At 34.0% G+C, this 24840-nt stretch overlaps 1 protein-coding gene across 1 annotated transcript in view; it reads right to left on the bottom strand.

The window, feature by feature from the left end:
- LOC129748794 (meiosis regulator and mRNA stability factor 1) overlaps positions 1-24359 on the bottom strand; it is a 59793-nt gene extending 35434 nt beyond the window's left edge. Inside the window, exons 1-4 of the mRNA XM_055743547.1 lie at positions 24101-24359; positions 23828-24039; positions 16755-17330; positions 16016-16691 (exon numbers count right to left, since the gene is read on the bottom strand). Coding sequence (XP_055599522.1) covers positions 16016-16691; positions 16755-17330; positions 23828-24013 — 1438 coding nt within the window. The 5' untranslated portion in view covers positions 24014-24039; positions 24101-24359. The remainder of the gene's footprint in view (positions 1-16015; positions 16692-16754; positions 17331-23827; positions 24040-24100) is intronic.
- Between the last annotated feature and the right edge of the window lie 481 nt (positions 24360-24840).

The raw sequence follows: 24840 nt of genomic DNA, 5'->3' as shown, positions 1-24840 counted from the left end.
TATTGAAACATTTCCAACTGATTTAACCAAAATTTGATCATCTACTGAAGTCAATATCCTGAAGTCAGCACATCATTTCCAAATGATCATTCTAGAATTATTTTAAAAATGCTCTCATAGTTAAGTTGCAAATATCATTGAGTGATTTTCATAACATGAATATTTAAATTTTTTAATCTTATCTTTTTTCCAGATTCAATTTATTGAGATTTTCAAGTCTTGTGTTGTTTCTTCAGTTACTAAGGTTCAGTTTCATGGTTTTTCTGAATTTTGAGAACTCAGGATCTTTTTTTAGGTACTAAACTCATTTGGATTCCTTATCTGACTTTTTCAATGATAGCTGACTCTGTGTTTTAAACATTTACTCTATAATCTGAATTTTTTTCAATCGATAATTTTTGCACTTATACCTCCTTTGCTTTGAGGGCATCGAATGAAACTTTTATCACATTTAGAATAACAATTTGGTAACAATTTGTTTATTTTTATTTCATATTCATAAACATTTCATGAAAATGTGTTTTTGTGTTCCAAAGATATAAAATTGAAATTCACATTTGGTGCAATTTCTGCTTTGGCTCTGAATGTAACTTCAAATCTCTTTTTTTATTAAATCCATATTTTGTTTCTCAAAACTTGATTTAAAATTACGATTTAGATTTGAGACACTGAATTTTGGTTCTGAATGTAACCTGATTAAATGTTTTGAATTCTTGAACTCTTATATCAGTATTTCAATGGAATTTTAATTTAATTATTTTGTTTATTGTTTTGAATTTTGTATTCAATGTTTCAAATCTTCATGATACTTCTCAATTGTCACGTGGTAAATATTTCTCGATGAATGACCAGACGATCAATGATGAAATGAAAATCAATTAAAATATCTGTTCGGTAATTTTTCTCAATGATAGAATTTCAATTGGTGATAAGGATATTAAAAAAAAGAGAATTATATTCAGCATTTTGAAGCTCAAATCATAGCTTTCATTGTTTAAAAATGTCTTAACTCTTCCGCCATGTTTGCACCTGATTAATTAACAATTTTTATTTGAAGGTACCAGAAACTATCTTCTGTGCAGACGACATGGCAATTTGAAGGCTGTAAACTGAGCTCATATCCAGTTCTTTAACACGTTTGAAATGTTTTGTATTCTTTGGGATAGCATTTGAAAAAAAATCAAATCTTAGGGGCCCCCCGAGAAAAATTGCCCCGGGCCCCCCGATGGCTTTATCCGGCCCTGAGTTTAACTTTTATAAATCTAATAGAACTAATACAAACACATACAGGATCTCAATGAAACTTGATGTTTCCTTGAAGAGATTCCTTTTTTCCTAACTCTAAGCGTACATCTTTCGAGGATATGATGGCTAGCATCTTACAAATGCTAAAACAACCAACCCACAGAAAGTGTTCTATGTATGCCGTGACCGGGATTCGATCTCATGACCGCTGGCTCAGAAGACTTGAAGGCTAATCTCTATGCTACGGGCTGCGGCTACAGGTTGTAGGGTCATTACAGGCCCCAGCCGTCCTCACACAGAGCTATGTGGTTAATGTATAGGTGGGGTCAAGAGTACCCTTGTACGAGTGTGAGAATAAGTTTTTTCAATGTTTTGATTGCTATATCACAAACGTTCATGAGCGTCTCGAAGTAAAAGACGCCATTCATCAACAACATACAATGTTTCATGTATTTTCGGAAATCACAATCAAAACATCCTTTTATTAACGCCTTTTCTTCCTGACGCGGAGCACGGCGACGCTGTTTGTTCTAAAAAAAACTTTATTTGTGTCCCAAACATTCCTCCTAATAAGTTTCCATGGCTACATTTGGACGATTCACACTCGACCCCTTAATGGCGTCGCGTTGCATCACAATCGTTCATAAACAACTGTACACTCAGAAAAATACTATTAAGTTTGCCATAAGATTCTCTTATAAACTAGCGCCATAAAAAAAAATCATTGAAATTCATAAGATTGTCTTATGACGCGAATGAATTCTTCAAATGAACGCCTACTTCGTTGAGAGGTTTTTGCTTTTCATAAGAGGGTCTTATGAAATCAGAAAATGTCATGTTTGATGAGAATAACTCAAGGTAATTGATATTAAAAACATTTTATTTATTTTCTAGCTAATTTATTACATCATTATCACTAACAGCAGCACACAAACACCCGATTCCAACACATTTATTCTGCCGCATCGGATCCTTTGAGTTTTTAATTTTTCCCGGTCAACATGCTGAAAAGTAAACAAAAAATAATGTGTTCGAGTTTACAAATAATGTCAACGTTTACAAAAAATAAACTTACCATTTAGAATGATATAATCACTTGTCTTTTAGGAAAATTATAATTGTTTCACGCCTCGTGTGACGATGAAAAACAATGACTGATGGAATGAATGTGTTCATTATTTTTTCACAATGCCGCTTCTTCTATTTTTCATAAGAACTTATTGCGTATTCAGAGAAAAATTGGATTTTCGCAACAGTAGTTAGACCCGAAATTTGACAACCGTAATTTGACAGCTCTGCTGATAGGTTGCATTTTCGTCAGTGTAGCCGATAAACACTAAACAAATCATCATATGATATGTAAATCGTTTTTTTAAGATGCACTAAATTATTATTTAAATGAATAAATCGACTTCTCGTCGAGTTTTGTAAATTATTTGATATCGATAAGAGTCGGTTACTTTAAAACATCTATGACTTATTTGAGCCATTCGTTGTACTGTATATTACGTGATAATGTTGAATGTTTGTGTTGACTCAATTCATCCAAATTTAGGATTGCAAGTTTAGTTTCTATTCAATATTTCTATCGCGCCTGCACTAAATTTAACTTCAGATGTTGGACTTCTAACGAAGAAAAAATATGTTTGTACTAAATTTTCGGAAGTATTTGTGTTGTCAATTCCCAAACAATGCACAATATTTGTTTGATTGAGTCGAATGGCGATTTGCAACAAAGCTGTTTGAAGTTATTGTTTTTTACTTAATATTTAAATAATTAATCACGGTTTCAGGATTTTTTTTTCATAAAACAATTTTTGAATAAACATGATAAAAATACTACGTAATTTTTAAGGTTGAGTGTTCATCGCTCAAGATTTTTCAGTCGTTATTTAAATCGTTATTTAAATGATGATTGAAAAATCTTGAGCACTGAATCATCCTTGCGGATGGAAATCACGAAAAAATCAGCAACTTAGAGAAAGTTGGCAACAGTATTTGAACTACTTTTTGGCATTTTTACTGAAACTAAACTCTGGAATCAGTTTTTGACAATTTGTTCCGAATACAAAAATTTGCAAAAGATTCAAAGTTTGAAAGAAAAATTCCTTATATTGTATGTTAATCCTTCGATTTCGTGTATAAAAACGCGGAGAAAAATAATTCGAAATAAGCTCTGTATTTTTTCTTCTTCCTTCTGATTGAAGTTTCAATCGAGTTTACCATATACCATAAGTTCTTTAAATAGGTAAACAATGTTCCATTCAGAACGTTACCATGTGCAGTAATCATTTTGAATGGTTTGAAATGTTGCTGAAAAATCATGATTGATTCTGAAACATGATGTTTGTCTCAGTAAAAAAACGCATGAAAGTGTTCTGAAGATTTATTTCAGTTTCAAAGTTCGGTTTCCATGTTTGACGTTTGCGGTAGTGCTTCTTCTTCTTCAGGAAGAGTTGAGAAAATCCAAAATAAGACTGAAAGAGCAATACTTTGAAAATTGGAAGGATTTCATAAGACTCTTATGAAAATCAATTTTACACTCTAAAAAGCGGTTCATAAGATGCATCTTATGAGAATCATAATAAGAATTTGCCTGAGTGTATGGACACAAGGAACTAATACTAAAGTTTTTGGTTGTCCCCACCTATAGATAAACAAAGCACACAGAGGACAGCGACAAAGAAACAAGAGTTTTTCCGATGGTCAACCGGAAAATTTTGGAAATTATTTTACCTTAACCTGCTTGAATTATTAAATTGTTATTTTTTAATGCAACATTAAAACATTAAAACATTAATTAGAATGGTCCAAATAAAACAAAGTTATGTATGTGTAAAAATTCAAAGAACACGTTGTAGGTCCTCTTTTTATTTTAACTTTATGGCTACAACCTCTTATTGAAATTAAAAACATAACAAAAAAGCAACAGTTATTATTTAATTCAACGAATATACTCAAATCAGAGCGGTTGAGGTGCTGCTGCTTTGTAAGGTGAGTCTACTTACAATAGCGATAAAAAGCTCAGTGGACTTAGCACCGAAAACACTATTTTATTGCGCTTTTGCTGAATAATGCGGGATTCTAGAGGCCTAACGGATTAAGTCTTCTTTTGAGTGTTGTGCTATACAACTTATACTGTGCTTTTGGTTGAAATAAATAATGACTTGGATTGTATACACTTTATGTTAAAAAACATTTAATATCTGACTTGTTTCGAATCAAGAAAATAATTTCATTAACAATAAACTTTGAATTTAAAACTAGCAACTTTCAGAAACAGTTAATTAAACAAGACCCGTTCTCATTTATTACCCACTTTATTTAAAACCTAAAACCAAAAAATAAAACTGATGGATTATTTGGTTCATGGTTCGCAAGTTTCTACAAAAAAATTAAAAAGGAAATACTAATACTGACTAAAAAAAATCTTTTTAGAGCAAGTTCACTGGTGTACGGAAAAAGTGGTAGAAATTTTTCCATGCAAAAACATTTTCAAGATCTGTGACCTTCAAGTTTTTAACAACACGTGTTGTAGTTTCGCATGCTGTGATGCAAAAATAGCAATATTTCTATCACATACGGCTGAAATAGAAAAAGTACTTTAAAAAACATCTTTGTATAGTAAAATTGTCAAAATGTCAAAATTTCTACCACTTTTTCCCAATACCAGTGAACTTGCTCTTAGAACGATGAAAATATTACATAAGACGAGTCACGAGTCATTTTACTCAAGTGAGCCATTTTGGTATTACAGTAGTCGAGTCGAGTAGAACTTCAGTCGAGTAGCTCGACTGAGTCGACTTTACTCTTGGGCTCGAACTCGCGGACATCGGCTGAGGAGACAACAGACTTGCAAACTGAGCTATATCACAAGCCCTAAGATTGCAATACGATTTCAACGGCAAGTACACAAATTTGAAGGAACTATTCAAAGAAAAAAACCTAACACATTAGGAAGAAGTAAAGCTAAGTGCATTAAGAAATGGGACAGTTACGAATACGTGTATCTCAAAAACTATTTGTTTGATCGAAATATTTTCTATTAAGGAAATGAAGGTAATCTTAGGGTAATTCATGAAAAAATTTCAAAAAAAAACTTGTTTTTGTGTGCAAAATGTCTACTTCATTCATGGTATCTCCTATCGGCCGGCGCACACATTTTCAGTCAGTGATCAGTTTTTCCAACTTAGACTTCGTCTTATCTGTTTTCTAGATGGCTGCATCCTCCTCCTTCTATTCTATTTCTGCTAGTTTTTGGTCCAATTTTTCTTTTTTTGAAGAAACTAAGGACAATTTAGTGAGTACAGCTGTTTCAAAATTAAGAAAATTCGATTATTTTTTAGCAATTTAAAAGCGTTTCAAATGGAATTTCTGCTGGAAAAATCTGTCAACAACAAAGTAAAACGATCATGAGATTGAATTTAACCCTTCAATGCATAGTGTTGTTTTAAAACAACACTAATCAAAATCTAAATATCTCGGAAACACGTGGATATTTTTTAATGATGCATTCACAAAAAAAAATTCTAGAGATTAAAAGAAATTAGCCCATGGTATTTTTAAGACGATATTTTAATGTATGTTTGAGATGTCCAACAAAGTGTGCGGAAAAATCTCAAAAATCAAATTTATATATTTTTTTTGAAAAGAGTAGGTTTTGGAAAATTGCTGTTATTTCTAAAGATTTGCAAATTCTACCAAATTTTTTAATCTCAATCAATCTCAAACTCCTTCCTGCACCCTTTCAACAAGGTTTTGAAGAAATCAGCAAAATCGCATTTTTAATAAACAAAGAATTTCAAAAAATATTTTTCAACTTTAATGGGCCATAACTTTTATAATACTCAAAGTAACGACTTCAAACCTGTTGAGTTTTGTCATTCGAATTAAAATGTTTTTATTTCACTGAATCAAAACTGCAATTCTCGTTTAAAAAAAGTCATGCATTAAAGGGTTAAGTAATAGCGTGTATTTAAGATTACTCTTTTTTGGCTTTAAAACAGCGAAAACCAAAGCTCTTTAATGATTGATTTGAACTTAGTTGACATTTTTACAGTGTTTGCATACTTTTCCACTACTTTTACACAGTAATTCTTAGAACGGTTTTGTCAGCAATCAATTTAAAAATGATGGATTTTAAAGCAAACCGTGCAAAGTATTTTTTTTCTTTTTCTCTTGCATCGTAAATATCTCAGAAATGCATACATTTAAAATTTTGAAAAAAATATGTCCGATAGTACTTTCAACATGCAACAAAATGCTGTCAAAATTTTTAATGTACGATAATCAGTGCTCAAAACTGTTGACATGCTTGGATGAATGTGAAATAATTTTCCATTCAAGGTCTACATTTCACGTTTTCATCATTGGCCCCGATCAGTCAAAATAGCAATCTGTGACTGACTGTCGAAAAAAAGTCACTCCAATTTAGTACCTGTGAATATGAACTTCTTAAAATCTCAGTCATCTAAACTTGGAGATCATGATAGAGTTGAAATGCATTTTTTTTTGTTTTGAATGCCTGGGCGTTATCTAACCCCTACTAACAATGCATTGCGAGGTTCCCATTATTTTTCTTCCAGGTCATAGTTTATTAAGAAACTATCAAGTACCATCAAGTAAATAATCGTTTCAAGAGGCATTTTATAATTCGGACAACACCTAACGATACAAGGAAATGGTAATCACGTTAAGTTGATTTCGCAAATGTCCAGTCTCTATTGCTAGGAATCCGGTAGAAAAGTTCTTCAACTGTCTGGTAAAATAGAAACTAGGTACATCGAATCATGTCATCGATTTGTTCACTGAACCGACTTTGTGGATTGAATGAGTGTGGAGTGAATGACGAAACCAAAACATGTAGGGGAGAGTGGGGATACTTGATCCCCTTTTCTTATTTTCTCCATATCTCATAAATTTAGCAACTCGCACTCTTTTACATTTTCTGACAGCGTGTAGCTTCAAGTTTCTATGCTCCTAGAATTAGAAAGATTCTTGAACCCGTAGATGAACTAGAAGCATTTTCGTGGGAGTAAAAAAATTGCGATATTTTTGAAGTTAGGGGAGACTTGATTCTTTATTCAGGAAGCCCTAATCCATGGAAAAAATCAAACAAAACCCCAAGATAGAATGTTAATTGACTGTTTTGGTCATGTTTGTTCTCATTTCACAATCTATAATTGTCAGAAAAAAAAATTCTATAGCTTATTCTCAACCCTTATGACATTGCATACTTACGGGAGCAATTTTTTATAAACAAGAGAAAATCAATTATTTTAGCCCTTTTCTTCAGATAATTGATGGATGAATATGAGCTATTGGATAAATATTAGTAATCTCGTAATCAGCAATGACTACGATTCATTGAGAAGAAGAATATACCGGGATCATTTGTACCCAAAATCATCATTTTAGAAAAAAATTCTAAAAAAAAGGTGGTAGTTTTATATCGCTTTGAAAATACTGTATTTTGCAGTTCATTCTACACTCGAAAGATTGATGTATTGGAATAAATATTTTTGTTATAATATTTCCATGTTAGGAACATGGTAAAATGATGCAAAAATGATCTTCAAGTCACATTTTGTGAAATTTTTCAAACAAAGTTCAATAACCCAAAAACTTATTTTGTTAAATTTTTTTAAGCTTCAACCATTGCTGTTTTGTTCCATTTGGCACATTTTTCTAGAGCATTTGATCTTTGTACGACATTCCAGTTTGGAGATATAGCTAAGTATCCCCAGGGATCAAGTATCCTCATTCTCCCCTATTCACTGTCATTATGAAGTTCGTTTAGGATAACTTGGTTTTATTTCGCCGTCTTTCGAAACACGTGGGGGAGATTTTTTTTCTCTCATTCATGTTCTACACAGCAATAAAAAATTTAACGATGGATGATGTAATTTCTGGAGATAACAGATTTCTGTTGTGATAATACATTAAATAATGTATACAACGCGAATACGTCGTGAAGTGTAATATCACAACCTTCAATGTGATATTGCATCAAGTAGTCAATGTGTTCCTCTGTTTACGTTTAAATTTGAAAGTCATTTCAATAATTAATAAACAGATTGCGGACTTCCGCTACATTTGTTTGGCTTGTAAGTACTACCAAAATTAATTAAAAATATAAGCAAATCTACAGCTTGAAAAATAATTTCATTATTTTTCATTTTCTAGCAAATTTGGTCCATATGGATCAGCGGTACAAAACATATTCTTTGACTCCAAATACATCAAGACAATGTAAAATTAGGTACCATTTGCGACTCAAAATATGTGCAGGTATTTGATGTAATATCGCAATACTTTTTTTTTTGCTGTGTACTGTGGTCAACGAATATGAATTCTTTGAGCTCTGGCGATAACTAGTAAATGAGATATTAGCGAAAGAAAGTGTTCATTTCTAAAAGAACTAAGCTTTAGCCTAATTCACTAGCGAAATCAAAACAGATCAAAAATCAACTCGGAACCAAAAAACAGGGCATATAGTCAAAGTAACTGGCCTTAACCCGAGCCGCCGTGAAGCAGCTCAAGTAGAAGAAGTAGAAGTAGAAGTAGAAGTAGAAGAAGAAGAAGACTTTTAAATTTTTTTTAACATGACCGCCACCATTCGAGCGCTCAAAATAATTCGATCAGTTTCACTCGACTTCCGTAATACGACGTTTTGCTCGACTCGACAGTGACTGGAGCCGAGTCAGTTACTCGACTCGTTTTATGTAATAGGTGAAACTTTACTTTTTCCCCAGGAACGGGTTCAGCCCAGAAGGGGCTGCCCAGCAACACCCAGTCCCTGGTCTAGAGCCACGGGGACTAATGGGTTTGGGCGCTCAAGGCCTCTTTTGTTCCTGGGTCTCAGGGCGTTTGTTAGGCTGGGGGAGTTTTCGGATGGGAGGATTCCTAACACAAGAGTTACCTTTAGTCTGATGTTTATTCGGCGAATTCACGATGTCGGAAGGAAAGCACACGGGGGTCAGGATGGTAACGGTCACAATCGTCTCACTTGGTCGGGTCGTCTTGGGTCGCCACGGGCCGGGCGACGCCTGGAGGGAACGGGGGAATGCGGTGCGGTACCACGCACCACTCTCACGGCACGGCTGGGCTTGGATAGGCGAACCACACACGCGCCTATGGGACCTCTCGGCTGGACCGTCGTCGCACCGGACGCAACGTTTGGAGACGCCTGGATGGGACGGGGGCAGTGCGATACCACGCACCACGCTAACGGCTGGCTGTTTCTGTCTCTCTTCTTGATCTCGCTGGCAGACCAACCACGCGCTTTCGAATAGGCGCGCACCTCGGTATGCGGTTGGGCCACGGGATGGGATGAAAGCGATAATGCGGTACAACGCACTCGAGGCTGGATGAGGCTGTCTCTCTCCGGTTGGTCGCACCTCGTGCACTGCTGCTTGGATTCGCACGCACGGGTTTAGTTGATGTTGCGCGAATAGGTTGGCACACTTTTCGTATCGGTTTACTACCACACACTATTCGTTAACTCGCACTGCACGGCTGATCGTTCGTCTTGTTGGCACACAAGGTCTGGCTAATCTAAACGATGCAACTGTTTCGGATCTGTTTAGATATTCTCCTTACTTTGCGGAGCACTTTCTGGGTACGTCTGCCTTCGATCACTGCCGGGAACCAAGAGGCTTGGTGATTTTTCTCGCCTCAGCAAGAAACCTCGGCTCAGCTCTGCTTGCGTTCTTCCCAAAACGCGTGAATCATGCGGCGTTGCGTTATAGGCGTACGCAAATCGTCAAACCCATGTGCGTTTGGTTTTTCACCTACTCCTCGCTGACCACGCTTTTGAATTTGAATCCGCCGTTGTCTTAAGCTATCTATTTACAAAATCTTACCCTAACTCCAACCCATCAGTTACATTATTCAAAAAAAAAAATCAAATCAATGTTACTCGTTCGGTAACATAGGGCCCAACGAATCCTCATTATTTAGCTTTGAGGCCAGGCTTTCGATGATAGAAAATGATCTATTTCAAAACAGTCCGAGGTTATTTGATAACAATACCTACTTGTTATTTAAAGATTAATGACCATCCTCATAGTCAAAAGGAAACAATACAAAAAGTTGCATGAAAGCCTTTTGCCAAGCAACTTATCGAAATGTTCTCATTTTTTGCGACAATTTCTCTTACTCACAAATGGATAAATCCACCATGAGCGTGTTTTCTTTTTAGAGAAACGTCAAACAAAGCTGTGATTCAAGATCTCTTAAAACTATTTTAAAACTGTTTTTTTAAATTGTTTTTTCTAACTGACATAAAACAATTTTAAAACTGTTTTACAACTGCTTTAAGATTTTCAATTTTAACTTACTAAACGCCATGTAGATTGTGAGATTTAGTCGAAATTACTGAGGCCATCTTGCTGGAAATAATATTATGATACTACCCACTAGACATTTTCAACAAATTTGACAATGTTTGTGGTTATATTTGTTGTATAAATAGGTAATGATTATCATCGCGAAAATTGCATCATTTGTGCAAACTTATATGTTTCTTAAATTATTATTTTTTAATTAAAAAAAAAAATGCTGAAAATGTGGTCAAACTTAATTTACTTTGAGACGCGCATATGTTTTCATGCTATTTCGTATATATTTCACCATAAATCATAAGTTGCAGGAAGTTTCATTGCAAATAAATAAAAATATTTTTAAAATTATAAAATGCAATCTTCACTAATCACCATATGCTTGGGAGAGTAAGTGATAACACAAAAAAAAAATACACTGATCAGAAAGCTCCCACAATAAAATTCCTATCGGATTCCATGACGTAGTTTCAAAAGAGCTGTTCTGGAACCTTTATTAAAGCCATGTCTAAGTTTTATTACAGCTTATATAATCTATATATATAAAAATGAATGTTTGTCTGTCTGTCTGTTCCCTATAGACTCGGAAACTACTGAATCGATCATCGTCAAAATTGGCATCTGAGGGTTTTTGGGGCCGGCGGTGGTTTCTATAATAGTTAAACCCCCATCCGACTTAAGTGGGGGTGGCTCCCATCCAAAATTTGTAGTTTTTCGAATCAAATTAAAGTCATGACATCCATTTTCTTGAGATTTTTTTTCCATTGGGCGGTTTGTTTTTCGTCTCCATGGTCGAGGCGTCGCGAGAGGATAGTAACCATGACATCGCATACTAATCAGTGGGAATATTTTGGCGCGTATTTCTCAACCAAGCATATTTTCAATGCAAGGCGTGGCGATATGAAGCCTAGATGTGATTTTTTTTCTACTTGATTCCTAGCTCATTTGTACAGCACATGGTTATGAATGGCGCCTAGATGTGACCCAGATTGACTTTTTGCCGATCGAATAAAAACATTTACATTTTTTTGCCAAAATCTGAAATTGAAAGTAATGGCATCCATTTTTAGAGATTTTCTTTTCTTCGAGGGTTTGTTTTTTCCTCTCTCTGGTCGAGCAAACGTCGTCGCAAGTGGATAGTAACCAAAACATACTGTTCATTGATCGCTGGAAAAATTCAATTTCTCAACCAAGTTCCAACCTATATTTCTTATGCACGTGGGGGCGATATGCAACCTAGATGGGTTTTTTCTTGCTTAATTGTACACAGCACATGGAAATAAATGACGCCTAGATGTGACACGGATTGGTATTTTATCAATCGAATCAAAACCAATTGAAAGATTTGCAAAAATAATCCCATTTTTAGTTCTTGTTAATGTAGGTAGCATTTGTTGTCTAAAAAATAAAAATTTAGTTCTGATGCTAATGATATAATGGTATGACACTTTGCGGACAATTGAAAAAAAAAATACAAAAAATATAGAATTTACATACAATTTTTTAAACCCATTTCGCCTACAAGGTTATTTTTGAATCATATTGATAAAAGAAATATGAATAAGATGTTTTCTACAGAGGTAGATCGGAAATATTTTGTTTATCATGTAAAAATGTACTCAACTGAAGTTTTATCAAGCGCCATTTAAAGTTAAAGAAGATAAAAAAAAATCCGATCCGACACATGAACTGATCAAGAGCCTTTTCTTTAAATTAGATAAGATAGGACTGACGTGTGCATAAGTGAATGGTATCAGTGGAATAAACTGATTTTTATTGAGGGAATCCATTTTCCGAAAGAATTTTCTTCCAAGGTACACTAGAGCATAGAGCATGTTCAAACGTTCAACTTTTCTCTGTTACAAACAAATAAAAAATTATGTTTTCTTCTAGAAATTGTTACTTCGGCCCAAATATACAACTGAAACGAATCTAGAAATGAAAATGGAAGCTTTTTATTTTGAATAATTCTGAAAAAACACCGTACTTTTTACTTACATACCAATTCAAGTAAGTACTTAACATGAAAAGTGTTCTGTGTTACATGGCTACATAAAAGAGACTTTTGATCCGCTTCTTTTTGGAAAAGTGAGACTTTAGAACTGATATACAACTGTAAGCAAAATTTTTATGAGAAATTTTTAGTATACCCTTAAAGTGTTCAAAACAATAACAATATTGAAAAGACCAGAAGGGGTATTCCGAATATTGAAACTGAAGCGGATATTTAAAATTCTCAAATGAGAGAATGAACGTCATTTGCTTTGAACAGCATTCATTAAAAGTGAAGTAACAAACATAAATTTATACGGCAGGAATACTGCAGATATATCAATGAAACTTGATAAAACAAACAATCAGAAATACGTATTAAATCCATTTTATACATTAAATCCATTACTCTGACGCATCTGATAATAAGCATTGCATCTACACTTGCCCCAAAGAAATTTGCACTGTTTAAAATCGATAATTTTCATACCATGATAAGTGCTGTTCGGGAAAACTTCAAGCTATAATGTCTCTTGTCCACGAGTTTGGCATATAACGAAACATTTTTTTAACATAATTTTTGCGCAAAAAGGATAGATATTCAAACTGATCCGAAAGGCGAGGATGATGGAAAAAGCTGTTTGAAAATGGTTATTAAAAATCTTCTTCATCTTTTTTTTTCAAATTTCTGTAGCGTATTTTTTCAACTACAAAAAATACACCATCTAAATTCTAAAGCTAATCAGGAGCTGGAAGTGCTCATAATAAAGAATATTAGGAATATACTCAAAAAACTGTCCCGATTCACGCTTTTGATCGGTTTTCAAAATTCGATCTCCATAAAGTACAATATGCAATAAATTCCAATATGGGATTTTTTTTTCAATTAGAAATTTATGTAAACTCGAGCCGGGTAAATCAGCCTACCTTCTTCAAGTAGTGGGGGACAAAATTTGAAAAGATGGGGGAGCTCCCATGTAAGTTAAAGATAAACAGCTTCTCAAAGAAGAGATCATATTTTAAAAGAAGGTTTTTTTTTGCGTACGGATATTTGGCATAACTCAAAAATAGACGTGACAAATATTTTTATAGAAGTTCGTAACTTCCCACTTTGGGAAAAAAAAGGTGGAAAATCCATAAATTTTGACATTTTTTAAGTCATTATGAAGCTTTAAAAATAGACTATAAATTTCAGATCTTGAAAAACAAGTTAAGAGATCAAGTTTTAGTAGATAATATATACCATCTTTGAATTGCAATTTGGAACTTCAGCTGCAGCTCTCATTTCAAAGTTGTTGATTCTTAACTATGATGAGGTTTGATATAAAAACATGCTTACAAAAATCGAAATTTGAATAAATTATTACAAATTACATTTATTTTTGGAAGGTGTAGCAAAGCACACCGGGTCAGCTAGTTAGCTTTAAAGACGTTGTTAAGTCAGGGTAAACTGGTCCATATGTTATCTTTAAAGTACTTGTGCTAACAGACTGAGTCGATTTGGGGTCATTTTTGAATTTTTCAAACCCTGGGGTCTAAAAAGTTTCGTTTTGGTCTAAAACTCATCCATGATTTTTTGCAGAATGTTTAAGTAACGTTTATACGAGTAAATTTGAACTTTTAGGCTTGAATGGGAAAATTGTATATTTTGTATTGAAAAATCAACATCATTTTTGTTTCTTCTGTGGAACCGAGACTGCTAATGATTTTTGTACCAATTTATAAATTCGTTAAAGGAAATTTTCCGCTGAACAACTTTGTCCAAGACCGTAACTTCGAATCTTATTACACAAAATAGTAATTAGGTGTTGATTGGAAGTATGTCTTTTGGCAATGAAACATAATAATTTCAATTGGCATCACTGCTGGGTGCCTACACGGAAAAAAATTGAGTGGTCATCCCAAAGACGCTGTCATGATAATTTTACCATTTCAGCGCTATAGTATTTTCAACCACGAAAAGTTTAACATCGATTTTGTGAAAGTGCGCATGAAACAATATTGAAATTACTATGTATCTGGTAATTTTCGATAACTCTCAATGTTTGTTGTCGAAAATACTATGGTCATGATTATTTCATCATAATTTCTATCACAACTACCGTCCTCATAGTAATTTTGACATTGTGGCACCAATTCATATCAACAAAATACTACGCACATCGTACTTTTGAGAACAAAACATATTTGACTCAAAAACATAAGTGCGTATGATAATTTTACTATGGTAAACATTCTTGTTGTTTACACTAATTCAGGATCATTAATCATCAAACCCGGTTGTTAAAAAAACTAATTTTGAGCTGCTTTATAGTTACATAACTTTGAAAATCATTCCAGAGCATCGGGAAAACACACTAACATTGACCGACGTGTGTCGGAAGTGTGAATTTTCATGTTTCAAATAATGTCATAATGCATGCATGCAAATAAACAAACAAACATACATAGTAATTTTACTATTTCAAGCTCCTCGCTCCTCCTAATCTTTATCATAACACATACTAGTTTCATCATGAAACATATTAATTTTACTAGGGACGAAGTAAAACAATGCATCATTTCATTGACAATTTTACTAAAACGCAGTCGAATTCACTATGCGCAGCCAAATTGAGCACATGGTAAAATAGCTATGCGTAAGGTATTATAAACAACAAAACATATTTGACTCAAAAATATGGTCGTCTGTTGTTCGTTTAAACCACGGATTTAGTAATTTTACTATGCTTTTTTTTTGTGTGTAGCAAAGTATTGCATAACTATTTTTCACGCAATACTTCGCGAGGCTCCAGCAGTGATGTCAATTGACTTTATCGTTTTTCAGAGCGAAAAGATATAACCCTGCTAAACAGCTAATAACTTATTTCTCTAATTAGATACGAAGTAACGGTCTTCAACAAAGTTGTTCAGCGAAACATTTTCTTAAGAGTATTTTTAAATTGACACAAAAACCATCAGCAGGCTCGGTTCCACAGAAGAAACAAAAATGATGTTGATTTTTCAGTATAAATTCATTTTTCCCATACAAACCTAAAAGTTGAAATTTACTCATGAAAACGTTACTTCAAAATTCTGCAAAAAATCGTGGATGAGATTTGGGCCACGGGCACGGCATACATAGTACTCTTTCTGTGGGCTGGTGGTGTTAGCATAAGAAAAATGCTAGCCATTTTATCCTTGAAAGATGTGCGCTTTAGTCTTAAGTAGAATTTAGATCTCTTCAAAGAAACATGTAGAATCACTGAGATCCTATATGTGTGTGTTCGTTTTTTAAAAGCATAGAATGCGCTTTTGCTTATAAAGTAGCTTTAGGAAATAGAAGTGAAGGTTGGCTTAAAACTTAAATTGTTACTTGGGTCATTTACGCCTTATTTCCCTAAATTATTAAAAATCCTTGAACTAAGTGGGGAGAAATATAGTTAATAATTACTCACCATCATTATCCTTGGTCGAGTTCAGTTCGTGATCCAGCCAAGTGAGCACTTTGATCCCGAAGTTGTTATTCGTGATCTGTACACCCCGGATGCAGCACAGCAGATGCTCTAGCGGAACTCCCTGCTCGTTCGGAAGTATTTTCATCTGCAGTTCGTTTTCGACGCAATACAGGATACTTGCCACCGGAATGTCATCTTTGTGCGTTTTTAGCAGCGAATATATCACGGACTGGAGCTGGCTGATACTCATCATCACATTCGGAAGTGGTTCGATTTCCTGCTCGGCCCAGCCCTTTTCCTTCTCCTGCTTGAAGTGATATATGCAATACGGCACGCTGTGCTGAGATGATTCAACCAGTGGATTGTTTTGCAGCGAGTTAATCACATCCGGTTGCAGGCAGATGAGCTTCTCGTCATTTTTGTCGACCGTAATGGTGCAAACATCCGGCATGCGGTACAGATCGAGCACGCTGATCGATGACTTGAAGCGAGATTGGAACAGTTCGCGAAATTTATTTATCGGCAGCCGATAGTAGGGGACATCTTTGAGGAGACCAGCCACCTGGCAACGTAGGGCCGAGGATTCTGCCGATGAAGGGTCCTTGATGTAGGAGACAACCATGCGTTTATGGCCGATCTTTTTTCGGTGCAGATTTGCTACCACTAGTTTGGCGAACTGAAAAGATAATTATTTCAAGCTTAAAAATAGCTACGTGGAATTAAATTTACCAAGCGATACCTGTGTTGATGGCACCTTTACCTTCGCCAGCGAAGGACTTTCAATGGTTAACGAAATCACCGGGGTGATCGACTTGAGTTGGCACAGCAAATACTGATGCATTTTGTGTTCATCGATCGACGGGTCCAGGTTGCTGATCTGTAGCACAACCATGTCCTTTTGATCCATAGTAGGATGGATACTGTTGCCGTAGGAGCAGTTGAGCAGACTTCCGGTGCCGCTTGTGTTTCCTCCACCTGAGGCGGAAGTTGTGCTCGAGTTGCTGCACTGGCTTGTGTTGCTAGAGTTAGCAACACCTTGGCTGAGATTATTCGTCGATCCGCTGCTAGAAGAACTGTTGCTGCTGCTGTAAAAGGTTGAATTTTTGCCTGAATCTGATCCCGTGGTACTGTTCAGCGAAGAATTCAGCGACTTGTTAGCTGCTCCACTATTTCCACCATTAGAGGAGCTACTGAAGCTGACATTTGTTGGCCCAGAGAAGAAATGGTTGCTCTGATTCAGCGCGTTCGGGTGCTGCTGATTTGAGCGATTCTGATACGGTGCATGACGCTGCTTCTGGTAAAAGTTGCCATACATCTGCGAAACATATTAATGCTGGATGTGAGTGCGATCACTTGCTGATGAACGTGTTTGGAACACAGATTGCATTGCTTACATTTGAAGAATTTCCTATTTGGGTTTTTTTTAACTCCAATTGGATTAAAAACATTAAAAGTGTACAATTTGTTTGATTGATATTTATTTATTCATCTTTTTCAAGAAAGAATGCGTAAACAATTTATTAAATAAACTTTAAAAATCTAAACTGAAAAGCATAATTGTCTGTTAATCAATATCTGTAGGCATTTTGAATTAAAAGTAAATAAATATCTTTTATTTTATGCAACATTTTAATATACATAGTGTCAAGAAATGATTGAAAATTTGAATTCAAATTTAGTCAAAAGTCAAAATCATTCAGATTTTTTCAACACCACCAAAGGCAATAGCAATGGCATAAAAACGCTAATCGCGAATTAATTTCCAAAGTTTTGTTAACGATTTAATTTCCACTAAGTTTATAATAGTTAACGAAATTACAAACTCCAGCAGAGTCAAGCAAGAGTTCTGCGACATGTTATTTTTCACCAAGTGGTGGAGTTCGAAAATTTTCTAACTAAAATCTGGCAAGTTAGTTAGCGATAAGTGTTTATGTACAGTTGATTTGGTTGTAGAGGATTTCTCAAGTGCTTTTTGCTAAAATAAGTGCATAGCTGGTAGATTTGACTATTTGTTCCTAGTCTAGATAATACAATCTGTTAGCTAGTTTTCAAACAGCACTGATGCTCGACTAGACTTCGAATTTCGTATGAACAAGCAAGAAATTAGTCTGACTTAGAGGAAAAAAGCAGTAATTCTTTCTCATGGAAGAAGCTCTCAATAAAAAAATAATAATGGAAAAAGCTTCTCAATATATCTATTCAAAACAGCGATACGAATGATCGACTAAAAATTCCTGTTGGATTCTTTGCATCGCTTAATCAACCATTTATCTTTTCGTGACATCTTACATCTGGTGGTTGGCTTGATCGAATTTTTGGGTCGGAACCAAACATATTAATGTGCTTTTTATTTATGTTCTAGAATACTCGTAATTTTCTTGATATATCAATACATTTTTTTCCGTGTAGAGAACGATGCATTTTGAGGATTTTTCAAATTTTGGTTATCGATTTTAAGGTAAATATTTCTTATTTATGAAAAAACCATTCTGAAAGTGGAGTACAATGAAATAATATTTGATTGTTTCAAAGCAAATCTGAGGATTCGGCATTTGAATTAAAATCACAAAGCAAATTGATTTCTACAGTTGTGAAGCTGATTATTGATTCTTCTGGATTCTTCTGGAAAACAGTTTAGGTTTGAAATTTTGCCTTTTTAATAAGAATTAGCTATTTTAAAGCAATCAGTTACTTTATTTAATTTAAAATTATCATATTTTATTTAAAATAATAAAATACATAAGGCCGGAATAATTTTCAGAAGAGGGAATAGTAAACAATAATTCAAATAATCAATTAATAGGTGATGGAAGCGCTGCCGAATTTGGGTGATGGTTTGCATTAGTGCAAGCAGGATGTAGCTAAAATTTCACCCATTTTTGACAGATCTGACGGTTTTTTTTTTGAGGACAGAAAGAATAAATTTTCGATTCTATCGCCCATTCGAAAAATCTTGTGTGCAAAAAAATTGCATACTATCTTATTATATAATTTGAAATAAAAATTTGAAATTCCAAACGCGATAGTATATTTTTGGCTCTAAAAGAGCTCTACGAGTGTATTCGAATAATTTATCAAAATATCAGAACCGTAAACAAGGGGAACTTTGATCACCGGGGTAACTTTGATCAACATGAAAGCTTTGCTTTCATTAACTAAGTCTGAAGTTAAAATATCTGAAAACTGTTTTCTACGTTCGAAAGCCTATAAATTGAGTTTCAAATAGGCTAAATTTGGTTTGTAGTTGGCGATTTTGTTCAGATTACTTGAAATGCAGTTTTAAAATCTTAAAATATCTGTTTTTTTTTTTTTTGAAAAACTCACAAACAAAACCCTCTCCTGATAAAATGATAGCATTTATTTTTTTTGTATTTGGTTGGATTCTAACTTCTTCAAGTCATTCATTTCTATAGCATTTAGAAGCAAATGGGATGTTTTATATGAAAGTTTAATTTTTCTCCTTTGTATAGGTGTAGTTTTTGCGTTATTTTTATGGTCTTTCTATGATTATTTTTAGATATTAAAAAAAACGGACATTTTCTTTGAGAAATCCTGTATAGAACAAATGGTTAAGATTGAATGAAAAACACATAGGATCAGTGGGAGGACCTAGGAAGTTGCATTATGGTAAAATTTCATTTGTTTTTGAGGCTAAAAAATACTGAAAAATGTTTATAATATATGATTATAATAATGATTATAATTTTTGCCCCTATATGTATGCAGCAACATTGTCCATCTTTTGAGTATATTTGTTTTTGTAAGAAAACGTTGAAAAATTCAATTGCGCCCTTATAAAAAATAAATGTTATTGATGTTTTAAGCCTTCTGTGCTAACTTGCATCAAAACAATATTATTGAAAATGTCGAGATTCGTTAAAACCAGAGTGACCAAAGTTACCCTGAAACATGAAATCTGCTTTTTTAACAAACGTTTAGTTATAGCCACTAATGTCGTTTTAATATTCTGCTATCAATGATCATGCTTTATACTCCTTACCTCAGTAACTATTATAAAACTTTTTAGTGTAACAAAAAAGTAACCCCTTTGAAAATATTCGAAAATGAATTAAAAAAGTGATCAATGTTCCCCCAGTTCACGGTATTTAACTGCCTCCCTTCGGCGTTTCCAAAAATAATCGAAGGGGTTGCTGATAAACACGAATTTGGTAGTTGTTCCGACCTAACTATTTTTACCAAATATCAAATATAATGTCAATTAATTGAACCGAAACGACTGCCCCGAAAATTATATCAATATTTTTTTCAACCTTAATTTGTTTCGTTTAGTGACGCTGGCATTGGCACTAATAGCGAAAAAGATCTCTATTTGTTTAGGAGGAATAATGATAAACAAAAAGTTGTACTAAAGGACCAAAACTAATGTTAGGCGCTGATTTCATATATATTTTTTTTTGTTATAACAGCTCTTATTTTCGAAATAACTTTGGAAAATGGGTTAAAATTGATTTAATCAATTTGAGCTCTTTTCGGGCGAAACTGTAGAACATTACAATGATTTGAAGATTGAAGGTTTAATTTAATGATAAACCTTCTCAAAGATTGTGAATAATTTTGACTTCTAAGAAAAAAGTTCTAGAAATTTTCCTATTGTTTATTTTTTCAATCAGGCAAATTATGGCAATCTTAATGAAATTTTCAAGAAATTTCATCCCAATTCGAATCTTTGATATTTCTAAGAGCATAAGTCAAATCGATTCGCAGTCTTCAACAAAATTCATAGATGAGTTAAAATCTTTAATATAAAATATTCGAAGACTTTCTTCATCATTGTCTGAAAATAGCTGTAATGTTTTCTATCAAAATTTCTAAAAATTGTAGAATTTTATATTTTTTAGGCTATAGACAGTTGCGTTCAAAAAGAATGAAATCAAGTGAATCAGCGTACTCGCTTCAAATTATAACCAGCTGCATATTTTGTTTGCGTTAGTATTTTTTCATGAAATTTCCACAAAATTTAGTTCAACTATCTAACTAACATTCCACAAAATTTTAAGACTGGAATATGTCTGGAAAAAATGATACCGTTATTCTGGTAAAAAGGCGAAATTTAGGGTTGTTTCACAAAATTCGCTGTATTTTTGAAAATTTCCTTTGAAAATAATTGAAATTCGGCCAAAAGATGTTAAAATGATTGATAAAGTACCTGGCCGAGTTTCATCAAAATAGATTGACACGATAAAAAATGGGACCGGTTTGAAAATGAGGATCATAATTGTCCAACAGACGATTTAATTCTTTTTGAACGGATGTTTGTATAGACAATATAGTAATCAATGTTTTTTTGAAATTTTTCTTTCACTAAACTATAAATTTACACCAAAAATGAGAATAGAAATTTTTTAACAGAGCTCAAAATAAGAAAAAACGACCTGCAATAATTCTAATAATTTGATTCATATAAACTTTAAGGATTGTATGCCATTTACCCGAAAACTATTGCCCAGAATGACTTTTCCCCAGAATGACAAATACCCGAAATCAAACCCCAGAATGACCCATTTCCCAGAAAAAATTTCCCAGAAAAAACATTTCCCAGAATTTTTTTTCCAAAGAATAGAACATTTCTCAGAATGACACAAATCTCAGATTATTTCCTCTTGTATTTATTTTTTTTGTGCTGTTAAATCTAATGAATTCTGAATTTCAAATGATTCGAAATTAAATTTTTCAAAATGATTTATAAAATGAAACCAATTGTTTGAAAGTTTCCAACTAAAATTGTTTCAGAACCGATATTATGTTTTGTGGTTTGCCAACCATGGTCCTTTAAAAACCGTTATGGTATCCGACTCCTCACGCTGCGCGTTCGAACTTGAAAGAAGTTTTGTCCTTCACGCTATCCCGTGGCGGATGGGGCTAAGGGATCACCCCTAGCTTTCACGCAGACCTAGGAAGCCCCGGCAGACCTAGACCAATGTAATGGGGCCGCCGCTTCCGACGGCCACCTCGGATTTGGGAGCTTCGGCGGCTTTGTGCAGCCTCAGCCCCTTCATCCTCGTTGGTTGCGGCTTTGCCACAAAAGAATAAAGTTATGAAACTCAATTTTTTTGTAACAATTCCTTTTTTTTTGAATAATTTCTAGTAAGGATAAATGTTTTCAATTTTCTGGGAAATGGTTCTTTTTGCGAAAAAAATTCTGGTAAATGGTTCATTCTGGTGAAAAAATTTCTGGGAAATGGTACATTCTGGCGAATTTTTTTCTGGGGAATGGTTCGTCTGGGGAAAAAAAATCTGGGGAATGGTTCTTTCTTGCGATTGAAATTCTGGGGATTTTTCATTCTGGGCAATGGTTTTTGGATAAATGGAGTACAACCGCTTTAAGTGAGTATTATATTCGCTCTTTCGTTAGATTCTCTTTCTTATTGAATATTTTCTATTTTCAATCAAAGCAGGAATGCAGTTTTTATCAATTTACTATATTTTTAGTAGAAAATTTGAAATTGTTAAAGAAAAATCTAATAAAACATGATTAAGATATCCTCCATACAAACATCCGTAAAAAAAAAAATTAAATCGCCTGTTGAAAAATAATCAACCACATTTTCAAACCGGTCCCCTTTTTTGATCGCGTCAATCGATTTTGATGTAACTCGGCCAGGTACAAGTGGAAGTTGTCAAAAATACAGTGAATTTTGTGAGGCAATCTCAAATATCTCTTTTTTAAAAGAATAGCTGTATCTTTTTTCCAGTCATAGTACAGTCTCCAAATTTTGTAGTGTGTTAGTTGGATAGTTTAACTAGATTTTGTTAAAATTTCATGAGAAAGTATTAACCTGGATCGACATGGCAGCTGGTCAAAGTTGAAAGAGAGTGCGCTGCTTCACGCGATTTCATTCTGTTTTGAAAGCAACTGTATCTCTGAATCTATAATATCTAGGCAAAATCTGAATCCTTCATTGAGTGGAGAGTAATAAATAGATTCAAAATCAGTATTTGTTTTTCATAAAATTTTGTTAGTTCATCATTTTTTAATGACCAATGTCGTGAGACGGAATACTATGTAAATTAAATAAATAACAATGATCAATTTTACTCAAAATCGATCAATTGCAAAATTTCGACACGCCATATCAGTAAAACAAGAGCTTATAGAAAAAATCTGGAGAAAAAATTCGAGTTCAGGACACCAAAATTTTCCACGAAACAGTTATTAAACCATTGGCACCAAAAATGCTGTTCCCTAGTGCAATTTTATAAGTCAGAATATTTTGATTTAATGATTTGATATCTCAAACCCCTTTTCGGAAGCATTGCATTGAAATGAGTACGATTATTTTTTTTCTTGTGGAGTTTTGATGAATGATTTTGTACTGGAGGGTCTCGTAACTCTTGAATTCAAATCAAATCTTTTGAAAATGTCATAAAACCGTTGATGGTTCAATTCCAATAAATACTTTTGTATAAACATATATGCTGGGATATAATCTCTTTCTTGTGAAATTATTGGAACGCTTGAAAAAAATCAGTGTCGGTTTTGGTTGATAAATGCAAGGTTAATCGCTTCCGCGTACCAAATTCTATTCAGTGTTCAGTTTCTGTTGATTATTATAAAAAACTTGTCATTAAAAAGCAAACATAGCTAATCATTAAATTTAAATTCCAAAGTTGATGTTTTCCGTTATTGAGCGAATTCGGAAAATTTCTTAAATGATAAAAAAAGAAAACATTATGACAATGAGTTCTCTTAAACCAATAATTGTCGTCAATAAAATGAACTACAAGTAAAAACGAGCACAAAGGATCTGATCGCCATTTTCAAAAACCTCTAGGTGTTCAAGATCGCCATACCTGATAGTTATTGTAATGTTTCATATTGTTGTACCCTCCACCTCCTCCGCCTTGACTGAGATTGTTGTTGTAGTACCGGGGATGATGCTGAGAATGCTGTTTGGCATTCTCGGAAGCCAAACTGGCCACCAAATCCGGAATCGTCCGGGGCTGCTGCTGTCCATAGTAGTGGTTGTTGCTATTCATGATGGTCAAGTAATGGTCGAGTTACCCTAAGAAGTCGGGAGCGTTGAAGGTATGGTTATTGTAAAGTTGATGTAAACTTTAACTCACCTTTTAACGGTAGAAGGTTTTCTAGCGATAGCAAAAGTTCTGTGTTAATAGAAGTTTCGTATCTAGCGATACTCGACACAATAGCAATAAATAAAGTTAAGTTTGATCTTTTTCGATTTAGTTTAAAATGTATACGTTCAATGCAATTTTTGTATGTAAACTTAATGGTAAAAGCTTTGAACAATTAAATAAATAATTAAATAAACCACTTAAAAAAATAAATATGAATTAAAAAAAGAAACGACACTGATGCTCCTGTAGCTCGTTTGACTGGCGGAGAAGCAATGGCGGATGCTGCGTTGAGACCAGATCAAACTCATAGGGTGAGATCTCAGCTTAGTATTTGAGTGCTATGCTATAAATTTTCTGACGAGTGAATTATTTACACTCAGTTATTCATTTATTTCTATAAAGTGAGAGAAAAATTTACGAATCACATGTCATGCACAAAAATTCACTAAAATACAATCTCATTGGTTTTGCTCGATAAGTTTTCTAAAGATATTAAAGTTAAATATTGTTGAGCGTGAGGTTTAAAAATAATAACAGTATTGAGGGAACAAACTTGTCGAACTTAATCTCTCAAAACATCGCGCGCCCATAAGCAACAACATCGATCAGGGCGACCCAACGCTGCGCTGGGGGTTTTGGTTTGACAATCGTGTGATCGCTCCACGCCACAATCGAAGACGACATCGAGACGTCCATCGCCCTATAGACAGCATGGAATGTCGATCGAG

Source organism: Uranotaenia lowii, chromosome 2 (assembly GCF_029784155.1).
Source record: "Uranotaenia lowii strain MFRU-FL chromosome 2, ASM2978415v1, whole genome shotgun sequence".
Taxonomy (NCBI): Eukaryota; Metazoa; Arthropoda; class Insecta; order Diptera; family Culicidae; genus Uranotaenia; species Uranotaenia lowii.
Note: the sequence above shows the minus strand (reverse complement) of the source record. Positions and strands in the feature narration are given on the sequence as shown.